The 26,234-nt window shown below is 44.3% G+C and overlaps 1 protein-coding gene across 1 annotated transcript; it reads right to left on the bottom strand.

The window, feature by feature from the left end:
• Nucleotides 1-781: 781 nt before the first annotated feature.
• LOC146201969 (uncharacterized) lies at nt 782-18,878 on the bottom strand. Its single transcript, XM_084583787.1, has 3 exons — nt 18,822-18,878; nt 9,818-9,890; nt 782-1,979 (listed from the first exon to the last, which is right to left on the bottom strand). Exons 1-3 carry the CDS (start codon nt 18,834-18,836, stop codon nt 925-927), a joined length of 1,143 nt encoding a protein of 380 aa, XP_084439913.1. The 5' UTR covers nt 18,837-18,878; the 3' UTR covers nt 782-924.
• Nucleotides 18,879-26,234: the final 7,356 nt, after the last annotated feature.

The following is a 26,234-nucleotide window of genomic DNA, read 5'->3' on the forward strand; positions in this document are numbered from 1 at the left end:
AGGAACTGGCGATTGCTTTAATAACGTCAGAGCTCGAATACGAAGGTATGTGGGGAGTAAATACAACTGGATGTTCACTAGGCGTTTCTAGGATTCCGCATCCGAGATTAGAGAAACACTTGACATTTAGAACTCCTTATATAAAGTTAGGGTCATATCTATTAAACAGTTAACAATTAGTTGACAAGCTGGAGTTTTAATATATGCCACCTGAAGGCTGACATGTAATAAGCTTTATTCAACATCGGGCACGTAACCTATATGACCTACCACGGCACGTCTCTAAAGATGGTATGGTTTTTAACCGCCGGCAGGCTCATGATTTCGCTAAACAAAAATCGGTAGTGATCGTGACACTGGCCCACATGAACGGAAAATGAATGTTTGACCATGCCGCGGGCGCCTAAATTTCCATTGCACGAATCTCTGATTACTCATGCAAAAAATTAAAGACGCAATTTCATTTTTGACATTTTCCTCGTTGACATTATATGGCCCCCGTGACAATTAGTTTCGCAGCTACTCTATAGGTACGAGGCTCTTTGTTTTTGGTTTCTCTGGCTGAAAGTAATTTGATTTGCTGGTTTAAGGGCCTGTAGATGCAATAGCTATCAAACATAAGGGCCTGTGCTGTCCACAACAAAGACCACCGCTAGTTACGCCAGCGATCTGCAAATCGTTGTTCGTGAAGTATCTTCGTGGTCGCGGCAGATAAAGTGTGGGTTCTGGTCTTTAACTTTCTTGAAGCTACGCAAGCACTGCGAAGAATAGAGAGGCCTTGATAAAAATTATGTTCTGTGAGTGTTTACGTCAACGTCACCGATTTTCTCAAATTGTAGATTCTAACTGCAAGGACGATTTTTTTTATTTCGAGATTTCTTCAACGGAATATTTTGAAAATTTTGCTACGGCTCAAATAACAAGTCATCCCCAAGGGTTCTTCTTGGATGGCTTTGCGGAAGCTGAGGGCCAGTCAGAGGGAGCCGACTGCTGAGGAGATGGCAGGAGGCTGGGCAGCGTCTTCAAGATGAACTCTTGCTTCTGTCCCAACAACGCCAGAAGCTGTTGGCCTATCCCCCCATTCTGCATTGCCATTGGCATGTCCATGGTTTCCATGGCTCCGTTCCAGCCATTTGACGGCCACTTCATCGGAGCGTCACTCCACTCATCTGCCTGCCACGCTGGTTCCATCGCAGGTGCGCTTGGCTCAGGGGTCTGGGTGATGGCCTTGACTATGTAAACCTGCTTGTTTGTACCTCTGTGACCATTGCTCGGTGCGGGACCTGCGCCAGAAAAGAAAGGGGGCGTGTCCGCCTCTAGACCTGCAGCATGGTCTAAGCTCGCCGTCTTCACTGTGTACACTTGTTCATCGTTGGTTGGAGCTTGCCAGCCATTATTGCCTGCCGACTGCCAGCCCTCGTTGCTAGCCGCTGCCGCCTGCCATCCGTTGCCGTTCGGTTTCGACATTGGCCACCCATTGAGAAGTTCATCGTCGATGTTACCTGTTGTATACCCTGCGTCTATGACGAGAATGTTCTTTGGCCTGCTCTTGGAAGATGCACCTGATGGCGCCCAGCCAGAGCTCGCCGTCGACTTACTGGATGCAGCAGGTCTCCTGTGAGACCTTCCATTCGTTTTTCGGACTTCGAATCGTTCCGTCGCTCTAGTTTGGCCGTTCCTGCCATTATTTTGAGCTTCCCAGGCGTCTGCTGAGCCCGAGTACTTCCACTTGGCGGCCGCGGGCACCCTTTGAGAGTTCTGAGTAGCGGACGCCGTAGGCTTCGTTTCATAATACTGGTGACCATTCGCGAGCGGCTGCGTGTTCGCTGGGAAGTTGTTGCTCCATTGGCGAAGCGAAGCCCCACTGGTCAGTGGTTCCGATGCGGCTGGCTGCTGAGGTGAGTCGTACCGGGCAGGTCTCCGCAGTACATAGAAACCTTGCGCGTTGCTGCTAGCCGGGACACCCTGGCTTACAGGCGCTGAAATGGACAACAAATGTTTTTTCTTTAATATATTAGAGCTGCCAACGCATGTTCACAGACACTGCAACGTCGTGATCGTTTCTTGAGCTGCCAGTGTTCGTTTGTTGAAATTGCACTGGCTGTGACCATACTCTTACTAGACCATTAATCGTAGAGAAATGAAGATGCGAATCCTGCTTTGCATTTCCAAGCAATATTTGATATTTTCCTGCCTTCAACAACATGCGTTTAATAATGTCTCCATCTATTCCTGATTTTAAATTATTCACTTAGTCTTGCAGAAGTTAGCTGTTTTGTTGTATACTAATAAGCTTCACCTAACTTCTCCTGTTGCTTGCTATTTGAGGCTAACATTTAGTTTCGCTGCCCCATATTTAGTTCGGTGGGGGAGGCGGGGTCAATTAGTCGACAGAATTCTCATAGGATACTTATAATTTTAACTCATTTTTCAGTAATATCATTCTCTGCATTCTGATATGAGCACTTACAATTAATTGCCTCCGCTCCAACTTACTCATTCTAGCTATTTCTTCAGAAAAGTATGATCTTTCGCACAAGTGGAGAAGGCGACTTATTAGAAGCACTTCAGAGGTAGCGGAAGAACGATCGACACGTCTGCGCAAGACTTACTTGCCTAGTTTAGCAAAAAAAAAAAAAAAGAGTAAATCTAAATCTAGTTCTCAGTTGATAATTTCATTCATCTTTGCCCACTTTAGGAAGAAGTATCGTTATTATTTACTGCAATATCTTCGTGCTTATATGTAGGTGCAGTGTTCTTATGCAGGACTATTTGCTATCTTTGAGCTTATTCTATCTCCACTGTAAAATGCGCCAATCGTAGCCCTTCGCTTCCTTCCATTGATCGAGCTTCATTTGTAAGATCAGCTTTCCGTGCTTCGGCTATATAGCATAGGCACGGAAAGAGGCAGTGTAGCTCAGATATTTTCCTCCTTAAGTATAGTTAGGAAAGAAAGTATCTGAGCTACGCTCACTAATTTGGCGAACATAAATAACTTTTAAATTCATGTGCTAGCTACGTTTGTTAACTTAAAGTTCATGAATCAAAAGAACACGTTAAGTTGGAATTTTTCTGTGTAACGGAAGCATGACGAAAGGAGCTCACTGCTAAATGTTCTGTCTGCCTTGTCAGCATAGCCAGGTTCTTACATAACATGCTAGAACATTATTAACCTGAAAAGACAAGAGGGTCAACAAAGCGGTTTTATTGGATAACTATTATTGTCTAAGTCTTGCACTAAAATTAGCCTAATAACTGCCAACTCAATTCATTGAACAGTTCGTCTGCCCCGAAACTATAAGCCGATGTTTCACTGCATCTGACGAGACAGCATACAAATAAGTAAAACTTTCGCGTTTTCACGAGCTTTAATACGTTTGAAGTTAAAGAGGTTTATATAAAAAATGCTTTAATTGGGCAAAAACAAAGCAGGTTCCTAAATGCACGTACCCTTACTGAATAAAAAAAAAGTGCACCTCCAAGCGGCATCTGTGAAATTCGTTTGCGGAAGGGACAACGCAGAGTAGGATGTCCTTTATAACGTCCTCCTCGAGCGTCCGATATTTTCCGGTCGATCCAAATCGAATATAGTCGTCAAAAGGCAATTTTGGCCCTACTACAGCACTTTTGCAAAAGAAGGCACTCTTGCAGACCACATTATTTTTATGCTTCAGCTCGCCGAGAAGCCTGCAAGCTGGTTTTCTCGCGTTGGAGTCCGCAGCGAGGCTCCAAACAGGAAGGCCACCTGGCCCCATTTTCTTATACGCCTGCTGAATGAGTGTTTAAGGTAACGAGGCGGGATAGGCTGCCCCGATGTTTGGCGAGAGCGTAGGAAGACTTGGAATCTTGAGATCGCCTCACAGCTTCTCGGCGCGAGTGATGGCACACTGCGTGTCAATCTTCGCTGGAACTTTTGTTATCCTCAAGAGGCAGGAAATGGACCCATTGTCTATACAGGCCATCTGCTGTTGAAAGGCCCACTAGACTTACTTGTTTAATGTTTCATTTTCTTATACCTTTGAACGAAGCTCCGATGTGTACAGTATTAGCGTGTCTCGGTGACAGCTGCTTTTGCCCAGCAGCAAATTTCCTTGGCGAAAGTTTATGCTATGAGAAAACGTCGCTTCTGCAGTGTCTTTCTATGCCGAACATAGATTGTTCGAACGTCGTCACCGTTTATTTCGCCACTTCCTTAGCTAAGGACAAATTATGCTCTTGTACTTCTTTTAATTTTATTTAATGGGAGATCAGTTAAGGTCTAGAACTTAACGATCTCTTACGTGTCGAACAGGTGTACTGACTCAAAAGTGGGTTCGCCTTGGCATTAAGCAGCTGAACATTGTGTCTACCCGTCGATCTTCGCCATTCTTTTCGTTTCCTGGAACAAAATTCGTATGAATAGTCGAAGTACTTCATACTTTAGCTGTCATGCTGAACTGTGTCTCGATAGAAATACGTGGGGTAGGAGGTAAAAACAAAGGTAAACAAACAAACAAACTCCCCCACTAGAAAAATTAGGTTTCAAGTATTTTGCGGTCAAGCAAAGAGAGTATAACCGATGGTCGCTTAGGGTAACAAACTGGATTCCAAGGGAAGGAAAGCGTAGCAGAGGGCGGCAGAAAGTTAGGTGGGCGGATGAGGTTAAGAAGTCCGCAGGGTTCAAGTGGATGCAGCTAGCACAAAATCGGGTTAATTGGAGGAATATGGGAGAGGCCTTCGCCCTGCAGGGGGTATAGTCAGGCTGATAATGATGATGATGATGATGATTTGGCGGTTCATTGTTTTAGAGCAAAACACTGTGTTTTCCCCCATCTGGAATCTGAATAGGACTGCCATCCGCTCAAGAGAACAATCGCGCACTCTTTCTAAGGTGCAATAAATGCAGGTTTCAACCACTCTAAAGTGAGCCGTATGATGGTGAATGCGCGTTCAATCTTTAACAAAGAGACGGCTACTCTTGTCCTGCCTAAGCTGGCATTTAGCAGTGTGCACGCTAACGAAGACAGCCGTGCACGCTGCTCACCAGTACTTTGCACGCAGCTCACTCCGAGTGATTTTCCCTATATAGCCGTCCACACTTTTCGTCACCTACCTTTTCACTCACTCGTTTTTCCACTCCTTCTTCTCCTTCTACCCATTTCGGCTTCTTCTTTTTCATCACTTCATTTTAGGGAAGTGTAGACATACAAAATCGCCAATCAACACTCGCATCGCATCAGCTGCAGATCTGATCCATCTCGCCGCCTCTGTGGAGCTTAAAACACCAAATATGCAACTATTGAAACGTGTGTGCTTATTTTTGTGTTTAAAGCCAACCATGAAAGCCCACCAATTTTAGAACCTAATGTTCGCGCCTATTTTACATCGACAGCTTTTTGTGCGAAGGGCTCGGCCTCTTCATGCGCGCCCCGCTGCTTGGGGTACAGTCATTTACAGGAAACTCATGTAACTTTTACTTTTATTTCCATTGCACAAACCTATTTCGGTGCTGATCAATGTTTATCCCATTTACTCGAATAATCTTCGTATGCGCCATCGGGGTATATGCGAAGGGGCGCGCCAGTGAAACCTCTCTGGCCACAGCTTCTGAAAACAGTATAGCTGTATATTCGTCCGCTGCAACACTTCCCTGCGTTGGTGCGCGTTTGCCGTCCACGCAGATGCCTTGTCGCGGTCACCGCGGCTGATGTGAATGGCTGGGGATTTACTCTTTATGTTTTCCGACGAAGGACATTTCTTTAGCTGCAGAGGCAAAAGACAGAGCTGAGTCGGCACATTACGAGATCACCGCCGTATAACGAGACTAGTGCGCGTGTGCGCTAACAGCTTGTAGCCGGAGCAACCATTTAGAGTTTATTTCAGTTATTGGTTTCTATAACTTCCGTACAGCCATGTATGCTGCATATACAGCGAAGCTCCGACATGTCAAACCAATAGCTGATACCTGTTTGTCGTCTAGCCCAGGAGCTCTGCGCCAAGGAGCGTTGGCTATGAAAGCCAACACGCCGCACTGCTATCAATTGAAAGCCTTTCCGTTGTATAACCAGACCAGTGCAGTACGTGCGCCTCTGGATGGAGAATGAATTATTTTGGCAGTTCTGCAAAATGCTTGATGAAATTATCTTTCGTGACACCATCGCTGCCCGGTAATTACTAACACCTGGGCAGACTGAAAAGTGTGGGGTAGGTGAAAATGACTGCCTTCGAAGTGACACTGAATGCACTAGTGAGAGACTGAAAAGTGTGGGGTAGGTGAAAATGACTGCCTTCGAAGTGACACTGAATGCACTAGTGAGAGCCTCAAAGGGGCTCATTTTCATAGACTGACATACGCCACATGAGCTAAACACCTCCGAGAACATCACCGTCCAACACTGTACGTATCAATGAGCATTTGGTTTCATTTGTTGCCACGCCAGCAATAAAACGTCATTTCCCGCATACAAAAAAAAAAAAAAAATCTTTTTTGCGTGCTCCTTCCTTCGTCTTTCCTCCGTTCACACTGTTCCACCAAAAATGAACTCTCAGCAACTAGCCGATTGGTACATGTTGCTACATGGTAATAGGATGCTTTTTTCAGGTATACAGTTTTGAATGCCAACTTCTGGGACTGAAAACTACTACTGTACTACAGGAAACAGTATCCGCGTAAAGTTTCCTGTTTTGCAGCCTTGGTCACAATTTTTTGTTAAAAAAAAATAGCAAGTGTTTTGAGCGTGTAATTTTCACCGGACACATAGCACCGTTATCAGAAAAGAAACCAGCCATTCAAACCGATTAAAGCGTAAAGAAATACATTTTCTTTTTTTTTTCTTTACTCTTTTATTTTTAGGCGTGTGTCATCACGATCGCTAAGTTTCCTATCACTATTTGATACCGATTTTGATTTTTGATTGAAGGGTACTTATCAACGTACTCGGAAATTCCACCGGTGCGTGCGCTGCGATCTTGTTATTTAGTGCCCTCTCAATAACAGTTCTCTAGCTGGAGACCTCAGTCTTTATTTTTATGCAGTTAAGTACTTACATCGTTTCTACGAAAATTGTCCGTTGTGGTGGCTTGGCCTCTTTAGCGATCCGTTACCTAGCCCAATGTTGTCGAATCAAACCGTTATCATGGCGACATCATCACGACCGGAAGGGGGACGCAAATCTATGCCTACGCTGCGCAATGTCAGTGCACGATAAAAGAAAAAAGAACTCGTACAACCGAAACTAACCCTGGTCCCTCTACATTCGCAAGCGGTGTCATGATGTCAAACCTCACGTAGCGCTCCTTTCCCTCAACTACATCTGACAAACGGCACACAAAAAAACGAGGTAACACAATTTTGGTAGTATGTTTTGAACATCTGCTTTTTAAAGTATGAGTTTTTGTGCTTTAATAGATTTACTTCTTGAGCTGTAGAGCAACGTAAGGCATCATTGGCAGGATCGTGAGCAGATGTCGTAGGTGGAGTATATGTAAGTGGAATAAAGCGGGCATCTTCTACCCGTGGTAAAATTAAAGTAGCCGTTCGATAGAACGCGCACGAATGAAAAGGTCGACAGTGCGCTTTCCACGACACAGTTCATGACATAAAAAAGAATTGTTTTACCATGTACTGCACGTTTGTTGTAGTGGTTATTTATTGTATGTACAAAAGGAAAGAAAAGATGTTTGCCAGCCCCGGTATCTGCTATCTTATATCTGAAGCACCTGAACTGGGGCGGCGGAAATAAAAGGCCTCACCTCAAAATTCGTGCACGTTTAGGGGTTTCACACAATTTTTAACAGCTCAAAGTTGTTTACGCCGGACATAAACTATTCAGGGAGAATCACAGGGAAACTTGTGTCCGTCCCATACAGTTATTTTTTTTTTCTTTCTTATTTTTCCCTGCTGTACCTGTTGTGATTCGCATCCTACACAAAGTAATGCGCCTGATTTCTACAGAAAGAAATACAGTATTGCAAATCTAAGATCAAAAGCATGCACTTTCGATTATCACCCAATTCCGTGAAGTCTGCCTACGATGCCAGGTGCAGTTAGCGGTAATACTTGGGAACACAGCGCAGTACAGCTGATCGAACATGCGATGTATCGTAACGCTCCCCACATTTTTATTCTTGGCGCAAATAAGCTTCCTCCCAGTCTGCACTGCGATAGATCGGTGCATAACGACTCGCCAGGTCATCAGCTAGATGAAAATAGGTCGCGTCAGCGGTGTGTTCCTGTCCGCGAGTCATTCCTTGCGGGGATGCGTTCACTGCGCACCTAACCACTGTCGCATGTTCATCAAGCCAGACACGCCACTCGTAGACCTGGTTGAGACACGCTAACCGAACCTTTCGAACACGAGCCTTTCATGCAGCTCACGCCGAGACAGCGGTTATCGGCGCTTACGCAGGTCCATGAATGTCGCACAAACAAGAATAGGCATTCGGCTCGCGTCGGTCGCCCGCTCAAGTTACGAAACGCGGCCGCCGGCTGGCCGCCCACGACACCGGCTATTGTGCACTTTCTAGTTCGACCTGCGGCTTGCGGGAGGCCCGCGTCGCGTTTCAACACTTCCTCGATTTGCATCTTGCTCCACTTACACGGCGGCGTTGGACAAGCCTCTTACGTGAGCGCTGCTGACCCGGGTGGCATGCGAAACAATTACAATTACGCCCTTAATTGCAAAGCCAGCGCTGCGTGCTCTATTCATGTCTCGCTGCCCTCTGCCGCAAGAAGAGGCGAGCGGTGTTGCGTAGCACGGCCCCCGCAGAAAGGAAGACAACAACGGCTCTGCTGCCGCCGGTACACATCCGCTGCCACAGCTTCTATCCGGAACCTGCCAGCCTCTCTGGCTCAGCACTTCCCTTCATTTATTTTCCTGTTTGCGGCCGGTATCGTTCGGCCAGGGACGAGCCAAAGGGAAGCATCGTGGCGAGCTCGCGGTGATAACGACGTAGCCTGGCGCTTTGTTAGAAAGCTTAATTTAGAGTCATTGTTCGCGTGAGCGCCCAGAATGGAGTGCGCCCATCTTCAGAACGCTTACGTAACGTCTTAAACTAGTGCAATGGGTAAGACAGCGTCAGGTTTATGTGGGGTAAAGACACGCAGTGATCGAGAGTTCGCATAGAAGGAAGTTTCTAGCCACCGTTAGCGCTGCCATTTTCTCTCGGTTTATAAGCCTCACTTTCTTCGCAGCTTCGTGTCCGATATACACCACTAACAGGAAGAACCGACGTGATCTTTTCTCGCAACCGCTCAAAGGCGTTTTTTTTTTTGTTGTTTTTAGTAAGACGCCCGTTTCACTAACAGGGCATGAATTATGGATGCACATGCCATGGCGGACGAGGAGAAATTCCTGCTGAAACGTTCTCTTTCGGGACCGTTTTTCTTCAGTATACTTAAGCGTGCACCTATCGATTCTGTCGGCGCGACAGCGAGTCACGTGACTGCCCCTTTTTAAAGCGGATTCGCAACCCCGGTTGCGCCCTGCTGCCACACTTTGCCAGTAGTTCGGTATGTAGAAATATATCCTTCCCGACTTTGCGGATGTCCTCGGGTCTCGAGGTTCGTCTCACTCGACGGTTTCTCTGGCAAAGTGTTGTTTAAATAAAATGGTAATCACTTCCTGGGTCGGGAGGTAAAGCTTCCAAGGGCCAACCACTGGGTTTCCTGTTCCTGCATAATCCGACTGCGGAGGGCGAGTTGAACTGCGTCTGTCAACCGTCGGTGCTCGTCATGTGAAATTAAAAAAAAAAGGGAGCGCTTAAATGGCAAATATAGTGTCAGTTGGCTGCCCGCGGGCCTTCTGTCGACCGCGGTCAGCGAGAGTCTTCGGCTGACCTGTCATTGCCCATCTGTCATGCTGGCCTGCCCGGGCCTCCAGAAGGCTGGTCGCCAGCAGAAGCAGGAAGACCTGAAAAGAAACGGCGGCGCGTCAGTTTATCGTGCCGTCCATCAGCCGAGCCAGCGTGATATTTTCTTTTTTTGCCGGCTGGCCGGCGTATAGAATCAGTAGCACTGTGAATATCAACACAAGCGGAAGCACAGAACGGTTCTCGCTAAGAATGCTAGAGCGCAATCACAAATACGCAATTTAAGGTAAACCGCAAATATCCGACCATTCTTGCACAGTCAAATGCTGCCCTACGACGGTGAAGGACCGTAGCGTTCACTGGACATACTTTAAGCAGTACCAGTGCGGGCTTTTCTGGTAGCTAGAGTTGGGACTTCATCGCAGTCTATTTCAAACTGTTTCTAACTAAGCTGCCATATTTTCCGACTTTTATGCTCACATTCCTAATACCAGAACCTAATTTTAGGGAGAGCGCATAGTTCTACATTCGACGTCGCAAAACTTGCCAAGCGAAAAGAAGCCGTCTTTGAAATGGCTTTACAAAGGAAGGCATGGCGAATAATTTCTTAACTTTCTTTTATATATTAAATTTAAATGGGTCATACTTCCTCCTGTAACGTCAGTGACTAGGGTCGATGGGGAAATTGGGTAAACCATATTCTGGCCCTTCCGCGATCTCGAATAGCATTTGAAACATCCGTATGGACGTGCATTCTATTGCATAATAATAAAGTATACCAAAACAAGGCCTGAGTGAAAGCAGCAATACCAGATTACTACAATCGAGTTGGTGAAATCTAGCAGAAGGTAACATTCCACAAAGTAGCTGTAGTGAGAACGCTGTAGTACGCAGTACTAGTCATTTGATTTCTTTTCTTTCATGACCTCTGAAAAGCCAGCAGCAATAGTTAAAAATAGTTACTCAGGAAGTGGGCAACTTCAACACTGTCCTTTTTTAGCTACTGTTCCCGCTTCATTCTCACAAATAAAAATATTTTGTCGACCTGAATTTAAAACTGCGCTTTGTATAAATGCGTAGAAAAGTAGTTTTCAAAATGTTTGAATTTTGCACTCCCATTTGAAGTAAACTGCCACATCATTTTCATTATAACAATAGCGCTTGTTAGTCCTGCCCTCGCTTTAAAAATCACACACTTTTTTACACTTATCAATGTGTCAGTTTCAAAGGTACTATATCCTTTTAGGGACAAAATACTACAGATATCGTTTGAAGCATGCAATACCAGTTTACTTCAACCTGTCGTCTGGCATTATGTCTAATGCATCAAAAAGTAAGTCCGCCACGAAAGTGAACTAGGATGTGGTTTTAGTGAAATTATATAGAGCATATAAAAGACAAATACAGAAAGAAGAACACAGGTTTGATGCTAAATGTTGACCTGCTGGCACAACTTTCGAAAACTGAAGGAAATGTATACCGCGCGGCATGTCGAAGCAGCAATGAGTCCCACAGATGCATTCACTTGAGACGAAGAATAATTATCACACGCAAAATTACCTCAATTTTTTTACAGACGTCTTAGACCAACTTGCAGATGGGCTAGATAGTTTACATTTTGAAGAAATGCGTGTTTACTGAAGAGGTTTGTCTCTGAAACTACCAGAATTAACCCTGTAGTTATAAACGTTTATCTCGCAGCGCCAAAAAAAAAAAATATTGAATGAATAAATTAATGCAATATTTTTGTCAGTGCAGGAATTAAAACAAACTTCAAATTCAAGTTTGCAGAAAGAAGCAGGTATTATACCAGAAACTATGTCATACTAAGCAGATTGTTCCTTTTCTGTTGTTTTACTTTGCCTCATCTCACTGCGATCTCACTTTTGTTTTCTTTGTTTCCGACTCTCTGTTCATGTGCAATAAGGGGCTGGTTCTCGTCAATTTTTTATATGCTATCAGGGAGGGCGATGTCTCGTCGAATGTACTTCTATTTATTTTATTCTATTTTACTTTTTTTTTGCGGACGCTACACTACCCTGCCCATGTATTTTTTCTTTGTATTTTCTTCGGGGGGGTATGTCAAGCCGATTGCTCGGCTTTTTCTCCCTGCCTCCCCATCACCATACATTATTATTGTTATTAAATAGAGTCTGTTTTACGTTAGAGTGATTAAAAGTAATTAGAAGTGTTACTGGCAAACAAAGCATAGGCCACTATCTACGAAGCCTGTCGCCTTGGCTATTACCATAAGTACAGCGTTTTTAATGATATAAGCTGCGAAGGAGTCGTTTTTGTTTTAATTTAGAGCACTGGTTACTGCTAAGCGAATAACTTTCAACTCTGGTTAATTTACTGAATGCTGCTCATTTATGCTCTCTATCCGACGCTCTGGGGGTACCTCCTTAAGTTTTCACCAACTAAATGTTTTCAGAGTACGTCCGATCGTGTGCTCAATTTTATAAGTTCCTACACATGAGTGGAAGCCATCGGATTTAGGCGACGTCTTCCAGAGGTTTACACTCTTCATGCACTCGTGAGCCTACACCGCATATGTAGAGGCTGCTACCTCATGACAGGAGCTGCCACAAGATAGTCAAGAAGTTGCAAAAAATGTGTAGCTCTTTTCTTTACGTTACCTTAAGGTTACAACAAGGTGGGTACAAATGTCATGGCGTTGTAAGTTGACCTGAAAATGGCACTGTGTCTGTGCCTTTTGTATTCCAAAATTTCTGTTTGTACCCGGGTTCAATCCCGACCGTCGGCGGCTGCGTTTCTGTGAAGGTGAAACGAAGTGGCGTCCGTGTGCTGTGCAATGTCAGTGCACGCTAAAGATCCCCAGATGGTCGAAATTACTTCGGAGCCCTCCATTACGGCATCCCTTTCTCTCTTTCTGCTTTGACTTCTACCATCCTCCCTTCCCTTACGGCATTCGAACCCGACCACGGCGGCTGCGTTTCGATGGAGGCGAAACGAAGAGGCGTCCGTGTGCTGTGCAATGTCAGCGCACGTTAAAGATCCCCAGGTGGTCGAAATTACTTCGTAGCTCTCCACTACGGCTCCTCTTTCTCTCTTTCCACTTTCACTCCCACCTTCCTCCCTTCCCTTACGGCGCGGTTGCGGTGTCCACAGAAAACAAGTGAGACAGTTACCGCGCCTTTCCCTTCCTATAAATAAATCAGTTAAATCAGTTCCCTTACGGCACTGTCAGGTGTCCACAGAACAAGTGTGACACATACTGTGCCTTTCCTTCTCTGTGAACCAATTATTATTATTATTATTATTATTATTATTATTATTATTATTATTATTATTATTATTATTATTATTATTATTATTATTATTATTATTATTATTATTACATAGGCCTTCCTTCTAAACTGAACTGTGAACGCCGTCTGTTTCCTGACGTTAACAAAATGAACTCATCATTTGGCGCGGCTGCTTCGTTTTTCTTATTCCATAAACATGGGTGCGAATCTGTTTTTAAACTGCCTCGTTGATTGATGAGTAAATTATTTTGGCTCAGAGTACTAATTCGGAAAGCAAAACATCGTGAAAAGCCTACACCGAATGCATCAGATGTTCCACAACTCTTTCCTGCTCCTCACTGCGCCAAATAACAACTACTAAGAACTGTGCGCGTATTTCGTGATAAAAAGTGGGTCAGCAAACTGTAAGACAGTGTATTCCTTTATAAATTTATGGAATGTGCTGCAGGCGATAGAGCTTGTTGTATAATATTAAGAGATTACATGTAACGCCGAGCCAACTGCTTAGTAACCTTAGCCGCACGGGTTATCACAAGAATGCGTTCGGTGTTTTTGTTGTATAAAACAGTGCTGATGAGCAGAAACGAAACTGCCTTATGTCACGCTTAGAGCACTTTAGTTGCATTTTTGTTTCCTTCTCCCTATGTATTGAGGGTAACTTGAGTGTAATGAAGTTAGGCCACTCTTGTACTACTACTGCTCTAGGGACTAGTGCAAATTGAATGTGATGCCTTAATACTTAGTCAGCCTGGGAGGACAGATAAGGAGTATAGAGTGTTAAAGGCGGGCACGTACTATTATGCAGTGGCTTAGCGAACAGACGAGATCTAGTCCTGTAATTCCTTCTCCGAACCGCGACAGTGAAGTAACTAAAAGAATAAATATTGGCAGGCGCTTTTTGATTATGAATCGCAATTCACTATTACTCCCTAAGAGAAAAGGACTTGTCACCTTTACCGTAACGGTATCCACAAATAGAAAAGAGACGTGGAGATCAAAGGAACATATTCTACTCATAAGGTGAGCTCAACGCAGCGATTTATAATAAGGAAGAGGGTGCGTGTAACGTTAACAGCCAGGAAGAAAGTAGAGTGGGTCAGTTAACGAACGCGTATTGATGACAATCTAGTCAAAATCTAGAATTGGGCATGGACAGGATATGTAACGTCATGAAAAGATAACCATGCAGTGGCTGCAAGCGCTAACTGAATAGATTAGAAGAAAGGCAAGCGTAGCAGGGGGTTGACAATGTTATACGGGTGGATCAAATGAAGACCTTAGGAATAAGGTGACAAAAGTTTGCGCAAGACCGGGTCAGTTCGAGTGCTGTGGAGTCGTATTTACTGTCGAGCAGGCGCATTTAGGCGGGTAAGGATGGCTTTGATGACAATCGAGGCTAGGTCATTTTAGCTGTACAGCCGCCCTGTTTTTTAACAATATAGCGCGAGCGTCGACCAAACTGCTGCTCAGCGCCTTATAACGGCGATAAGCGTGCAACACGGCGAGAGTTCGCGCACGAGCACGAAGAGAGAGCGTCTTCTGCTACGCTGTTCGGATCACAAAGACACACGCCCTGCCACAATATCTGTTTGCGACGTTCCACATTTTTGCGCATGCACTAACTCTCGCCGTAATGCACGCTTATCACCGTTGTAAGGTGCTGACCAGCAGTTTGGTCGATGCTCGCGCTATATTGTTAAAAATCAGGGCGGCTGTACATGCATGGGACTGATTTCAAATAGCGTGTCAGGTTCTACTACCTGACATGTAAACTGAACGGGTGGGTGTGATGATACTGTCAGGTGTAGACTTTCTTCCTCAATTTTTTAAGCACTGTAATTGAGATGCCGATTGCCAATGTCGTTCGCGAATTCACTATAGCTGACGTTACGAGCCTGGGTGCTTCATGTCAACTGTCAGCTAAAGTAGACTGAATTTAAAAAAAAAACGCGGGAAGAACAGCCTGACTAAAACTGTAATGAATGAAACTCTTAGAAATTTGCTTGGACCATGCTTCAAATCGAACAGCCCATATCATGAATGGGGGGTTAGGGAAAATAAAAAAGCAGGACTAACATTTTCCAAATCAGATCTTTTCAACTAACAATCGAAAACTAAAATTGGCAGCTGCAACACTTTGCTTAGCTCCGATCCGAATCGATGTTCCGGGCTCTATTAAGAGACAGGCAAATGTATGTAGTACTTGTCGTCTTTAGTGCTTGCCAAGTCGTGCCCTGTTATCCTTGATTTCTTTTTTTTTTTTTTTCGCATTCTCCTTCCATTTTATATGGGCGTGATAGCACTGGTAGTCAGCCGTTCTCAAGGAAATCCAGCGTCAGCTTTGTAGCCGTTGCGAGCGAACAATCATGAGCATACCTCGTTTAGGTGGCACTGAATGGTCAGCGGAATGTGCGATTTCACGAAACTACGTGACATGACTGGTTGGAGAAAGTTGCCAACTCAGGTAGCTCTTTTTAAATGAGAGGGTGAAATGAAAATTTAACCCGACACCCTTGATCCCGACTCCCGAATCCCAAGCGTTACCCCATAGGACATGCGGGCATCCGCGTACTCCTTAGTTAAAGCAGTGCTTTATGTCGGCAGGGTTTTCAAGTAATGTAGTCGCTTCCGCGTTTGGCGCATGATGGCTTTAGTTGCCTATTTATCGTTAAACCCGACATACAACGCACACCAGCGTAATGTGGCACCTTATAGCGGCATGCTGACGATTATGTGTGAGATAATAGATACGAATTAAGGGACCAGCGAATGAGCGAATAGTTAGGCCATGTATGTAGCAGACGGGAGCCGATAACGCTGCCGGGCCGCATAGCATTTAGGTCGGGGCTCAAGTGCTCCCCAAATTTCTAATGCAGTAGAGTTAATGGCGCCCCGCCGGGGTGGCGCAGTGGTAAGACGCCCGACTACTGTGCCGGAGTTCCCGGGTTCGAACCCGACCTCGGTGGCTGCGTTTCGATGGAGGCGAAACGAAGTGGTGTCCGTGTGCTGTGCGATGTCAGCGCACGTTAAAGATCCCCAGGTGGTCGAAATTACTCCGTAGCCCTCCACTACGGCTCCCCTTTCTCTCTTTCCACTTTCACTCCCACCTTCCTCCCTTCCCTTACGGCGCGGTTCAGGTGTCCATAGCTACAAGTGTGACAGATACTGCGCCTTTCCTTTCCTGTGAACCAATCAATCAATCAGTCAATCAATCAGTTAATGGCCTCATTACCTAGAGAATCCGGTGTCGCTGTTGTCAGAGTCGATGGTGCTGGCGAAAAATCATTGGCATGGCACTGCCAGGTGGTAGCTCTCAGCTGATATGGCCAAGCTCCTTATTGTTTGATCATTTGTGCGCCTGAACGAGATCGCATTATATCAGAAATTTGAGAGGAATTGCCAACTGAGGTTGCGTATTTGTGGTGGGAAGGTGGAATATAAGAATCAGCCTGCCAATACTCTCGGATGCTGACTGCCTGTACTTACGTGAAATGGGACCTGCTATGGCGTCGTACTTTTAAAGGGGGGGGAGGGGGGGCGGCGTAATGCCCCCTATTTTTTTTTCTTTCACTGGTCTACTGTATTCCCGGTACGGTGCAGTTATGTCCAGAAAATAAATAATTGGCGGAAGAATATTTCGAAATTACGTCTCCTCACTGCTCCATGATTATCAGAAAACCAGGCAAAACAAAGTTACGGGATCTGAGTTTAGGCTTTTGGTGTTTCCTTAGCAAAATTCCCTAACAAGTGTTAGCCGCGTCTTCCGTATCTTTCCGGGGATTTATTGGAAGCGTGGTGCTGTCTGCTTCCGCTCGGTTCTTCGGCGCTTCTCCACCTGACAGTTCACAGGTGCGCTAACGCTCCATTTCGCTCCAGTGCTCTCCATTCCGCTGCGCCCGTTCTCGTTCTCCCTTCTAGCCGATTAGCCACTGAGGCAAGACCACCTTCCGTGCTTTGTAACGTAGCGTTCTACACCGAAATTATCATGGGAACGGAGGTTTTACTCCCAGTTACCATCACGTTGCGTTATGTGTCTGCTTACGTAATGGGGTTAACCTTCAAGAACCTAGCTCTGTAATCACTTCACGACTGTGCATTATGAAAGAACCCATTAAGCAGAAGAATGAATGAGGCAAGGTACTCCTCGCAGATGACAGAACGGGCTCAAAAAATGGGTTCTGTCCACAGGCGGTGCCCGCTTTTGTTCAGGCCTGATAGCACCTCATTATCAAAGCTTGCCACAACTGTCAGTCCAGTAAGCGCAAGTGCGATTCTTTCTTCTGTCTAGCGCGCGCAGGCCTCTTTGGCCCCTGCTGGTGTTTCGTACTCACACCCTCAGAGATCTACGGAGCATATGCAGCCTGGCTGAGCAGTTGGCCCGCAGACGCAGCACACACAAGGAAATAAAACGTGGGAGTCAGAACGAAAAATTCCCACCAGATTAAAACGAATTACTTTGCGACGGTCAATTACTACGGTAAGGGAGTCCGTCCTCATTATGCCAGTGTTGTCGTTCAGCGATCGGGCGCTTCATTCGCGCTCTACATGCAAGCGGCGGTGTCGTAATTTGAGCAGGTTTAATACCAAGCACTTACGACCGCGCACTTCTCCGAAGCCCTATGAGCCCTTCCGTGAGAACATGTATTTACCGAGGACGAGCTGTCGTGAGCTACAGTGGCTTGGAAGAGCAATTGGAGTGTGAATAATTGATGCCCCTCGGCTTTGTAGGGATTGATGTGCCGGGAACTCGGTCGCGGGAGCTCTGATGGGACGGCCGAGCTTTAGCATATCAAATGGATCCAGCAAGGGTGCTTCGCGTTCTGTGGCCCGCCTTTTAACACGAATTCGAGGGCGGTGGAATCAATTCCTTGGCTCATTCTCGACAGTGACCCGAATTCGTTTTGTCATTCTGTTCCATAGGTTTCAGTAGACGCCCATTCGTAATAGCAACTGTGCTGTACTCTATACCAAAGCGGGTTTTTTGCAGGTGTGATGCTTCATATAGCAAAATTTTTCTTTGCATTTAGCGCGCTATGACGGTGAACCGGAGGCCTTCGGTTCGAGCGTCAATGCTCGCTGGCAAGAAGCTAGGGAGCACATATTACTACCCTAGAAATTAGGTTTACAAAGAACAAAAAAATAAACAGCTAGAATATGCCAGACGGGCGAAAATCTGCTCGAACCACTGCTTTCATGCACTGCTTAGCTGAGCAGGTTTGAGTGAAAGGAAAAAAACCTAAAGGGCGGAAATATTATTATGCGCAGAACGGGCAAACTTGAAGGAAGATACTAACTCCAGGTAAAGAGATAAGCCCCTTCCTCTCAAAACAAGCACACACCGCAATTTTCGCTGCCTTCTTCCTGACATCAGAAGAGTTACAGTAGCTTGGAAAGTTCACCGATCTCAATTAACACTGCTGTAAAAAGAAATTATCGAAGCATCTTAAGAGTGACTGGGCATAGGACTCCCTAGTCAATAGGTTCGTAGGGCACTGAAGCAGTGCATCGTCTTTTCACTCGCAGAATACCAGGCTCTTGAAGACCCACAACAGTACAGGACAGTGGTACTTCAAAGCGTCCCAAGCCTGATAGTTTGATAGTAATATCAACAAAACCGACATGCCGTTCACTCATTTTGTATATGGTCTTTTAATTTCATTATGGCGTCGATGAGCTGCAATACAACCGGAAATCGAGGGAATCGTACACTTACAAGCTGCTGGAACCTAAAGCAGTACAAGTTAGCATCATCCCACTTACCAGAAGAATCTGCATGGTGTTTTCGATGACACGGCGTGCTGTGTCTGTAATAACCACCTCCAGAGGCCGCCGCCGGTGCAAAAATCACTGTCTCGGAATATTTTGTCGCCTAGCCTTTTATACGGCGGCGCACGCGTCGCCACTTTCGCGGTGACGCGCTGGGAAGTGATTTACATGAGGTGTCCGCGCCCTCTCAGAGAAGGGTGTTCGCCGCTCGCGAGGCCGGGCAGCAGACAGACCGGGGCGCCGAGCGAAGGGCGCTCCGTTCGACAGCAAGGAACCACCTGTCGACATGCGCGGCTGCAGTTCTGGCACGCTGGTGTTCCTTTCCTTCTTTACAGATGAATGCATCTGCAGCCCAAGTTATTTTTTTTGCGAATTCACGTGCTTCTAAAAATTGTGCCATATCGACTCTTGCATATTCTCTGCGGGCACTTCCTGGAGACCCAGTCCGAAATGTGTTCAACGCGAAACATGCATCGGCTGACTCTTCGCATGCCATGTGATGACCACCCGATTACCAGTTATGTAAAACCAGGGCCGATTTTGCAACAGAAAATGCCGAAAGCTCGCACATGGAGAAAATTTCTTCGTTTAGCAAAGTGCACTTTGTTGTAACCATGGTTACAGTTGTTTATATCTCCGAGCAGGATTCTGTTAAAACGCTGCCTGTAAACACTTACGGACAGGCGTTGCGTCTGAATTCGCTTGATCTTTAATTGTTGGTGATTTGTTACACTAAAAAAAAAAATTAAAAATTAAGATGAATACCAAGGCTGTATGTAACATTATGCAGATTTCCAAAAGAGAAAAAAGAGAGACCATAATTAAGCGGACTAGCGAAGGATCTTATGGGCGCAATATTTTTTTTTTTTTTCCTCGCGGGGCAATATTTAGTTATGCCGATAGTTCCGTGAGCAAAGTCAATGTCCCCTCCTTTGAAGATTGATTAGGAGCGTCATTGGTGGATTCACTCGTTTCTTTGTAAGAACATGGAATAATTCTATTTTTGAAATATTCAGCTATTTGAAGCTACGATACCTGTGTGGTAAGAATGATTCCTTGTCGCGACATTTTTAGTTGACACCACATACTGCACTGTTTTTCAATAGAAACTTTCACATCCATCGCGAACATACTTGCATATTTGTTAAAAGTAACTGGGATAAGGTAGGCGTTGTATATTTGTATATATGTTGTATATTTGTTTTGTGTTCCTTTGTTCTCCACTGTACCTCCCTCCTGCAGTAGCCTCGTCGAGGCTGCAGTATGTGCAAATAAAAAAATAATAAAAAAATAAATAAAAATAAATAAATAAATAGTTTTTACTGCCCATTGATGAGATTGTGTTTCACGGCTTTTGCGCCAGGACGGCAGCATTGCCGAATGAAGTGCGCACTTGCCCGACTTTCCACCGAATCGCGATAATGACTCTATAGTGCTCTTCGTTGCGTTCCTTCCACTCGTACAATATAGCCGCTTGTTAGAACGTGATGAATTTTGATCAAGGCATTACTGTAAAATGTTTCGAAAGTAATATTTTTATCTCTGGCATATATCGTCGCTTCAATGCGTGCGTTTCCGGAAAGCACAAACAATGCTTGCGTCGAATGTTTCCTTGTCTTCGACGAAACAGTATCCTGCAGAGGTAGCGGGTGCGTCATGAAGCTCCAAGCAGCTTCTTGCACGCCTCATGTTTGATCCTTTGTACGTACGTACCTTATAAAGATAACATCAAGTAGACTTTACTTGGCTGTTTCAGCCACTAATAAAAAAAATAAAATAATTGCCCAGGCTTCAAAACTTATTTTTTCAAAAGTTAGGAATACGGCGGCGAGGGAGTTGCAAATATGATTTGCGTAAAATGGCGCAGCATTAGCTGGGGTATTTTTTGTTGTGGAAATACTTGACATTTTTTGAACAAATGTTTGAAAGTTTGAAACAAGCCTTGCGGCCGCAGGGCTTCTTTTGAACATCTTACGCTTGCTTAGCAGCAATCACCTAGCAACGGTCGGCGCGCGCGCACTTCCGACCGGCCGTGACTGCGCTCAACTAACTCGCCCTAAAAGACAATCGATATCGTGCAGACAACTTTGCACGAAGCGCATGTGCCAGCTGTCCTGCGTCCGAACGAGGCTTGGCGCTCTGCTTTCACAGTGGCTAAGAGACGATCAGACATTCCATTGCAAAGCAATATGCTTAACAGTTGCATCACTGCGTCTTCTTTGATGTTGTACAATTTTCTACCTGAAACGAAGGCCCATTTTCTGTTATCTCGAAGACCATTATTTATGCTTAACTAAAGTATGAAAAAATAATTATTTGTTCTACGTAACCACCAGTCATGCGGTTTATATCATGCAGCTCCTCACTTAAAAAAAAAAAAAAAAAAAAAAACCTGACCTATGTAACGTGAATTATTCTGCCCAATAGACAGCCTTCTTTCATTCCTCTGATGAAGTAATTGGCATGCTAAATTCTAAAACTGAAAGTGGCACAAGTAAGGTAATCTTTTGCACTGCTCTCTTTAGCAGTTGCTTAATCCCCCTAAATTACCTGAGCACTGAAACACAGTGTTCACTGCTTACAGCATAACTGCCTGTACACTCCCTCTGTGGTCATGTTACTGTTTTCCTTGTTATATACTACACATCATTGTTCCCCTTGTCATTGACCGGGATTTCACGCAAAATACTTCCATCACTGATTCCACTGTGTGGACAGAGACCTCATATTTTAAGTAGCACAAAGAAATTGAGTTGCATCAGTAAGGCGTGCACTTGCGTACGCAAGCTTTAAAAGTAGCCGTCCCGTAATTGTTGCTACTAAAAATATCTGCTATATAGTGAATTGAAAAGATTATAGGTTCCTCAGGATTCAAATTCACATTTTTGTACATTATTTTGGAAGCTGATACCCGACGAGGAATGGCCCTTTGCACAAACGACCAGTACTTCGGCTCAAGCGATGCAACTTCTGCTGAATGCCTGTGCTCCCTTGTTTGATACCATATAGCTTCTCCAGAAAAAAACAAAATGCCACAAATTAAAGTAAAAGAGGCCCGCACCGAAACAAATTATTATGGGCTTAGGCCGTTCTAAGAAACAAAAATCAGGTCTTGAAACTGATCACAGCGTGAAATTAGGAAACAGAATTGGATAAATGGAAGCTAGGGCGTGACAAGTCAGGCACGTAGGAAAGGCGATGTTAAGGCGGACAAGACCCTCAGCAGGAACCAGCGATGCAAACCACGGGAGAAACAAAAAAAAAAAAAACAACTAAGAGGCGGAATGCCTGAGGACCTAATGGGGCCAATAGAAGAAGGAAAGCGTTAAATTGTCTAAGCACGAGTGTCTGACTTGAAAAATTACCCATAAATATTCACATTTCATAGAAAGACTACCGATTAAATATTTAATATTTTAGCCCCAATCCGATTTGAATGCTCGATGAAAGCTACAAACGATGCTTCCCTGGCTTTTTATCTTAACAGACTGTCAAATGAAAACCCAGTCTTCTCTGTTCACGAACTGCAAACCTTGTACATACGGGCCAAAATTGAGCCCGAATGAAGGTATTCGTCTGTTTGCAGCTCTTTTCTTGAATATTCCGTCCTTTATTCAAATTATAAACTCTAAAACAGAAGCGTTTGGGCATTAGTGGCTATTCGTCTCACTAGAGTGAACAGAAGAAATGTAGGTACTGGTGCATGCATGCCTATCTGAAAGCGATAGCATTCTTCAGGTTATATATAGTAGGGGACGATTGATTGAAGCAAGTTGCTCTCCTTTGCCAAATGCATAAAATATTCCTCAGCTCAGCTTCTTTTTACATTTTCATTAACTGAATTCACTCTTGAGGAAACTCTGCGGGGGAAGTTGCTGATATTTTTCATTCCTTCACAACATTTTTCTCCCCTTAAATTGTTGGTAACCCTCCTCCATCAGGCAGATGACGCGGGTTTAGTTGCATCGTTATTTGAATGAGCTCACGCCGTACATTGTCAAATGTTGCACCTGCTGAGAATAATTCTACAACTTGTGATGCTGTGTTAATCAGAATGCTCAGTCCGTCGAAGAGCCCCATGGTGAACAAACATGCCGAGCCACCACGTTCGACGAAGTCTGTTGGGAGAGCAGATGCGCTTTGTTGCGGGGGTTACATTGGGCTCATAGAAATAACCACCTGACAAGCTGCTGTTTCTTGAGGTGCGTGTGGTATGCTTGCTAGAATTTCGATGTGGATGCTTACTGTGTAGATTTTGTGGCATGCCTGCATTATAATATGCGAGCCGCTTACGTGGTTCGTGATCCAGCTCAGCTTTCCTTTTTTTCATAATCACCTCGATACCACAAAAAAAAAAAAAAAAAAAAAAAAAAACTAACAGCGGTACTCAGCATCGTCAAGTGTCTGGTCTAAAATGACCATTCAACCACTCGATTACTCTTTAAGTAACCGTTCTGCAGAGGACGGCAGAAAGTTAGGCGGGCGGATGAGGTTAAGAAGTTCGCAGGGGTAAAGTGAATGCAGCTGGCACAGAACCGGGCTAAGTGGAGAAATATGGAAGAGGCCTTCGCCCTGCAGTGGGTATAGGCAGGCTGATGATGATGATGATGAATCGTTCTTTTTTATGTTTCGCGTTGAGTAGACAGCATGCACTCTTCAGAGGGTGTGTTATTACTATGTGTTATAAAAGTTATTTATAAAAAAGGTTGGCGAAGCGTGGTCCAAGTAAGCATACTCTCTCAAAATGAGTTCTTGGAACGTTTACATTTTAGGGCGTATTTTAATTTCTTGTATCTGACAGATTGTGAATTAAATGTTCAAGCAATGCATGTGAATAATTTTATATTCGCCAAGGCTCTATTTTGTTTTGATTTTGGTTCCTCGGCGTCAAAATGTTTACATCGATGCTTATTTGCTATGTAGCAAACCGGTTGCTTTTACTGGTTAACCTCCCTGCTTTTCCTCCTCATCTTCCTTCTCCTTGTTCGCTTGACACAGCGTTAAATGCATATTTTTCAAAAAAGGGGTTTTGTGCCTTAGCAAGCTGCTTTGTGTGAATCTAATTTTCTTGTCGCGCACATTACGATACCTGGGTGAGCCAGTATTAAAATATGACGATAAAATATCGGTACATCCTTCAAAAAAACAACAGAATCACAGAGCTCGTAAAGAGTGACAAAGGCACTACGCGTAACCCAGCAGATCCATGTATACTTAATTATAAAACGAAGGTGCGCACCCCGGTACACTGGATACAAGACAATGTCGAAAATTCTGGCCTGAGAAAAGTTGACAACAATAAATGCTAAGTTATAAAAACTAATGCACCCGATGAAGCGATCAAAAACAAATACTACAAATCTCGCACAATCACCCTACAAAGTTTTCGCTACATTTGCGTAATTGATGACGACATGATTTTAGGCGCATATGCGTCTAACTTTGAAGGAAGTCATGTTTATCGATCTTAGTTCGCTGTTTTTTATTGTTGGTGGTGTAAACTTGAGGGAATTATATCCTAGTTTAGCACCTTCGATCCACAATGTTTTATAACAGCATTGTGTCAGTATTGTTTTGCAAGAATATATATAATTAGTAAAGACTAATTTGTGTTTTTTTTTAATTATTAATATTGGCTTAAGAGAAAAACTGCCAATTCAAAATCTGTAAACAACAGCTAGCTAAGTTGTTTCCATCAAACTAGCGTTTACGTAAAGTGATATTTTTACCAGCCGAAAACGATGCCTGGCGCAATATAAAAAAATCTTCCTCGTGACTGCAACGTTTCTTCAAAGCCTCGAGACGCGTCCGAGATAACAAAACCCGCTTTTCTGAGCCGTGCTCTTTACGATGAAGCATGGTTGTACGCACTTGGCGGATTATTTAAAATGACAGCTGGTCACGTTACAGCATTTTTTGAAGGCCTATAAATAGGACGGCGTAAGTCGTAGCGTGATGTAAACAGCGTAGCTATCCCTTTTTCGAGAAAATTTACAACTTTTGCATTGACACTTTTTCTCTCAAGCCAATAAATAAAATAATAGCTAATTAGCATTTACTAATTATTCAACTGCAGTGAACGAAAAAAAATCCTGAAGGTTAGCATAGGCGACTTTGAACATCTCTGAATTTGTTTCACTGTGCTAGGGCCAACCGTATTTTTGAAAACCTTGGTCCAAGTGAGCTGGGACACCCGGTATATATAACCCTGAAATTGAGATTGCACGTTCTAATAAGCGGTCTGATGGATCATAGCCACGTTGAATCAAATATTTCCTGTACGCTTATTGAAAACAAAGCTGACACAGAGTCTTTATGATCTAGTAGATGTAGTTCCATTTCAGGTTGCTTAATTCTTTTCTCAGCCGGGTATATTCTCTTACTGAAAAGTCACTGGAGGCTCTTAGTGCGTCGTAATATTGTCGGTATTTCTCGAGCTCCCAGTATATGCTCGCACTAGTTTTAGGTTCAAACATATTCGTTTCTGTGAGTTACTCCAATCTACGCTTTCTGGTTAAAGCAAATGAGGAACCACGTCTCTCACGTGTTCGTCCTCCAACAGAAGCGGGGATGAAAGTTTCTCAAGAATTAAGGAACCTCTGAACGTTTCAGTAAAACAAATATTTTCAGAGATGCTTCTGCTTTAATCTTACTACTGGGAAGTGCTGCTGTTCCATGGCATTTTACTGTCTGCGGTACGAAGCCTTGAGCATAAGATAAAACCTCTGGCGCCGGTTATTCTGAATTTACATTTTTTAACTAAAGTGAAAACAGCAGACAGCTCCTGTTTGCCGATAATATGAAATAGCGCGTCCATGCGATGTGGCAAACACGGAAAGACACGAAAGCTGGCGATAGGCAAATACAGAAGAGAAGACGGCACGACACAAAGAACGCTCGTGTGCCGTGTCGTATTCTCTAATGTGTTTGTCCTTTTTTGCGCTGCCTTCTTTACAGCAATGAATCAGCAACTTGCTCAGCATCGTGGTTTATTAAGGCAAATACACTCATTCTCCCAATGCTTGAGGGTTTTCGTCGAATCCCGAACAGCCTCAGTCGGCCTTCGATGCCTTGCTTCATGGCACCTGGGTGAACTGTGCCGCTTTCTAAGTAGACTCCGCTTTCTCGAGGAAGTTAGAACTCATAGAGTGCAAGGCTCTTGCTTTCATTTCGGCACCTGTCTAGCATCTAAGGCCTTTATATGGTGAAGATTTGCAGGAACATGTTGCCTCTGTTGCGTAAAAGTGCGCACATCTGACTCAATACGAGAAAAGCAGCAAATAAGTAATCATGATTTTATTTTTCTTTTTAATTTCTTTTCGGACGCTTGATAACGGGCTCTTTTTTTTTTTTTTCAGTTTTGAGGTGAAGTTGAATCAGCCATGCCGCAGCCTTCTACTCGACCCG

Source organism: Amblyomma maculatum, chromosome 1 (assembly GCF_055883805.1).
Source record: "Amblyomma maculatum isolate TAMU_Amacu chromosome 1, ASM5588380v1, whole genome shotgun sequence".
NCBI classification, from domain to species: Eukaryota; Metazoa; Arthropoda; class Arachnida; order Ixodida; family Ixodidae; genus Amblyomma; species Amblyomma maculatum.